The 4,107-nt window shown below is 34.6% G+C and overlaps 1 protein-coding gene across 1 annotated transcript; it reads right to left on the bottom strand.

Moving 5' to 3' along the window:
* Positions 1-911: 911 nt before the first annotated feature.
* On the bottom strand, positions 912-3,335 carry LOC311077149 (uncharacterized protein). The gene is made up of 5 exons (XM_084138959.1): positions 2,794-3,335; positions 2,444-2,634; positions 1,877-1,964; positions 1,568-1,758; positions 912-1,251 (listed from the first exon to the last, which is right to left on the bottom strand). Exons 1-5 carry the CDS (start codon positions 2,982-2,984, stop codon positions 1,073-1,075), a joined length of 840 nt encoding a protein of 279 aa, XP_083995085.1. The 5' UTR covers positions 2,985-3,335; the 3' UTR covers positions 912-1,072.
* Between the last annotated feature and the right edge of the window lie 772 nt (positions 3,336-4,107).

Below are 4,107 nucleotides of genomic sequence, written 5' to 3'. Positions count from 1 at the left end.
ATTAATTAAAACCATGCCGGTTGAAGACGGCATACCTATAAAATGTTATTAGTTTGATTATAAAACAAATACAATTTTATTACATTCTGAATTGGTCGATGTTTCTCTGAGTTTTCTGTATTATGTTGGCTTGAGAAAGCCATATTTAAACATTATTATTGTTATTAGAAATTGACGCCGCCTAGAATTTTAATGCTCCACCAAACTCAGCTCAGACCTTCAGACTGGTCTGACTTGCTTATATCTTTTCGGACTGGTCAGACTTTCCTTCCGAAAAAAAAAAGAAAAAAAAAATCCCTTTGACTTGCGTTATCTGAGCAAAGAAGGCCGTAATACTTAATGTTGTCCACTAGAGGGGGCGACAGGATAGTAAGTCTTTTCTACTCTCTTTCACTGTTTGCATCAGTTTAAATGACAAATAAAAGCATATATTTTACTCATAAACAGGCCATATCTGTGTATGAGAATAAGGTTTATACTTCAAGCTGTAGGCTACAACTAATTAAAACTTGAACCCTACTTCAAAGTTTGCCACTCTCTAGTTTCTTTTAAGATATTGTTATTCACACTGGTTTTTGCATTTATTGTTTGTCCATCTGGAACTATTATTTGTCATAAGCTCTATATTTTAAGATGTACTAGCTGTTGATAAATCACATTCAATTAATGTAACGAGCTAATGTCAGGGCAAATGTCCTGCAAAGTTTTGCTAGGCTAGTTAAACACACCTGAACCAGCTAAGCAAGGTCTTCAGAATATCTAGAAATGTTCAGGAAAGTGTGTTGGAACTGGTTGGAGCTGAACTCTGCAGAACATGATGCTCCAGGGTCAGGACTGGGTGTTAAATCTATAAATTAATGTGCAAAGTTGGGTGTCTGCATGCAGATTTGTCAGTCAATACAATGGAAAATGGAATCTGCAAAAACTTTATTCTGTTCTCACAACACATGCAAACAAAACTGCAATGTTTTTAAACTTTTGAAGATGTCTTTGTCACATACCCTGCTTGAACCTTACTAACTGAACAAATATTCATGCAGGAAGTGCATGGAGAAAAAAAAAGAAAACTGTTTTACACAAAACCCTTAGTGACTTCAAGCACATTGGATAGGCCTGCAACTTCTGTGATGACAACATCCTCAGATCTGCATTTAGGACACTGCCTTGAGTTCTCCATCCATTGGTCAATGCAGACCTTGCACCCCACCACACTTCTGCAGCACGAGGTGAACACAGGTTCTTCAATGACAGCTTGATAAAGAAAATATAAAAAGTCAACATTAACTGCAGCTGGTGCCAAATAAACATGATTATGTTTTGGAAAACAGTAAGTCAAATCACTTCAATTATAGCTGATATCATGGCTAAAAATGATACGACCTTTGGCAGTTACTGCAAAAACCCAGCCTATAGGGGCCACACACTTGCAACTGATATCAGTGAATAGACTGAACATGATTTCAGCCGAGCGATATCCATGCTACTGTTTTAGCACCATATTTGTTCCTTCTAGTTTACTGTGTTTTGGTAAGGACATTTCAAGATGCAGTTTTGTGTGTGTGTGTACCTCTGCAGATTAAACACATGAATGTCTCCTTTAAAATTGTTGCTAGGTTTGCCCTTTGTGCTGCTCCCTGTGTAATGGAAACAATCTCCTGAATCTGTCTGGATACATGTTCCAAACCATGAGAGGCCTCCAACAGCTCCTCGATTTGCGATTTAAGGTTCTCAAGGACAGATTTTTCAGCATCTCTGCGACTATTAAAAAAAGGTTAACACATAAATAATTTTCACTTATCCCTCCTTAAATAGTTTTTTTTTAGAAAAAAGGGTAATTTGTGATTTGCAAGAAATGTATTATATTACACTGCAATACCTCAGACTCCTACTGTGCTGCCACTGTCTAAACGCAGCCCTTTCCACCGCATGGACTTTTCTGGAGTTTGGCCTCCAATAAGATGATCCTAAAACAACAACACAGGCAGATACCCAGTAAACAGTACAGCAACAAGTCTTTGCCAATAATACCTATTGTGGCCTTTCCAGACAGAAAAATAAAATAAAATAAAAAAGTCTGAAACTGAATCTGAAAAAAAAGAAAAGAACAAAAATCAAAGGCTAAAAACTTGATCTTTATAAACATGGCATTTGCTACTGAAAATATCTGTCTGCATTTGTTTCTCAGAATTACAAATGAGCTGATAAAGTTTTAAATCATTCTTTTTCCTTTTTCCCTCAGTGTTTTTGTCTCATGATAGAAAGGATAACAAAGATGGGTTCTCATTGACTAGTACATTTTGAGACACATAAGTGTAAATATTGTCCCTTTATTATTTCTTCAAGTTTCAGATTTTATCTTCAATTCATTTATTTGTTTTTTGAAAATAAGGAAAAATATTCTTTGTGCAAAACTCCATATTAACAAACATAGGATTTTATTTACCAGTTGTGCCCTCTGAGTGCAATATTTCATTTCCTTGGGTGTTGGTAAGGACGTAAGATTCATCATTGCCCAGAGCCAACTTCACTTTCTCCAGAAAGCTGGGCACATTTGCCTCAGATTCTGTAAAACGCACCACCACTACTCGACTAGAGACCAAGCGTCCATCTTGTATTTCAGAGATGTGTATGGATCTATAAAAGAAACACATTTCTGTATTGTACAACAAGTGCAACTTAAATCCAGAAGAATTAATAGTTTGAGTAGGAATATGGAATAATAAGCTTAAAATGAATATATTTTTATGACTTCACATATTGACATTATAAAGGAGTTGGATTTTAAGGGGTTACCTTTGAAACGATCTTGGAGTACTAGCTCTAGGTGGCTGTGTGAAGTTTGCCACTGGTGAACTTGAAGGCCTTTGAGAAAATGAGAAACTACGCTGACTCAAAGCTGTTACTTGCCCTTGAAGTTCACCGCCATGAACCTCATAATGCCCTCTCTCAGTTAGGTCCAAGCTGCAAAAATCTCCATTTTCCATAGGTAAAAAAGCGACATTTGCAGAGTCTGTTAAATACAGACTGTCTGTACCAACCTGAAACACACAAAAAAAGTGATAACTGAAATACACCTTTTACGTCTAGTGATTCTTTCCTAGACTGTTTTTCTAAATTATTTATGTTGAATAACTACAATTCTAATTAACTTTTGATTTTCAATAATATGCAAAAATGCCCACTGAAGTACAGACAATGTATCTATTAAACTATCTTTAATAAAATAACAAAAATAAATACAGAGCCCCACACGTCATGCACAAAAAAAGTAGCTTAGCACTTTTCTTAACAACCACTTTTGATGATGCACATGGGAATTTGGCCTTTGAGTTAATATTTAATGTTTTTAAATTTTTCTTCATGATTCATGGTCTTTAATGATTTTCACTTTTGTTCAAGGTAATAAAGCAACATTTTTTTGATAAAGGAAGAATATCTAAAAATATGGTATTTGGGGTAAAAGGCACCCCTGCTATCAGGGCGAAAGGCACAATAATGAACATGATAATAAACAGCCATCCATCTTTTCCATTTGTTGACATGACATGGTTAGATTAAAATACATCGATTTGGAATTTGTTTTTTTAATTTTTAATTCACCATATTTATAATGAAACCATCATATTTAAAAATAGGATATTAATCATATATAATAAAATATATTTATTTGTTACTACTGTGAATCTATATTAAATTATTATGGGATCTTCTTCAATGCTTTCAGAATCTTTACTTTTAAAATTATCATATTTTAATGACAGTTTATTTTTTGAACAAAAATGAATTATTTTATTTATCAAACTAAACCATAAATAGTACAAACTTTGCTGAAGTGATTGTTTTGATCAAGTAGTAACTTAGACATTATTAAAAACATTATTCTAGCTGAAGTATTTGTGTCAATACTGTGTGTCTTTTGCCCCATGTTGGTTTTGCCCCGTGTGTCTTACTATTTCACCCCTATTTCCTTTAATAGTAGCTTTTTACTTTTATCTGGGCTTTCAACAAAAGGAAATTCTACAGGTGCTAATCTACCAACATGCATTATGGTGTTGCCTATAGACGGCACACAGACTACGCCGGAGTAGGTAGCCTACCACAATCCTG

This window comes from Abramis brama, assembly GCF_963993115.1.
Source record: "Abramis brama genome assembly, contig: SCAFFOLD_43, whole genome shotgun sequence".
NCBI lineage: Eukaryota > Metazoa > Chordata > Actinopteri > Cypriniformes > Leuciscidae > Abramis > Abramis brama.
The sequence above is the reverse complement of the archived record's forward strand: the minus strand, read 5'-3'. Positions and strand labels throughout refer to the sequence as shown.

Excerpts from the sequence above, each read along its gene's own strand:
- LOC311077149 (XM_084138959.1), bottom strand. The coding sequence starts at position 2,984 with ATGGAAAATGGAGATTTTTGCAGCTTGGACCTAACTGAGAGAGGGCAT. Across the intron at positions 2,635-2,793 it reads ACTCCAAGATCGTTTCAAAG|ATCCATACACATCTCTGAAA; the intron begins GTAACCCCTTAA and ends TTTCTTTTATAG. Across the intron at positions 1,759-1,876 it reads CAGCACAGTAGGAGTCTGAG|TCGCAGAGATGCTGAAAAAT; the intron begins GTATTGCAGTGT and ends TTTTTTTAATAG.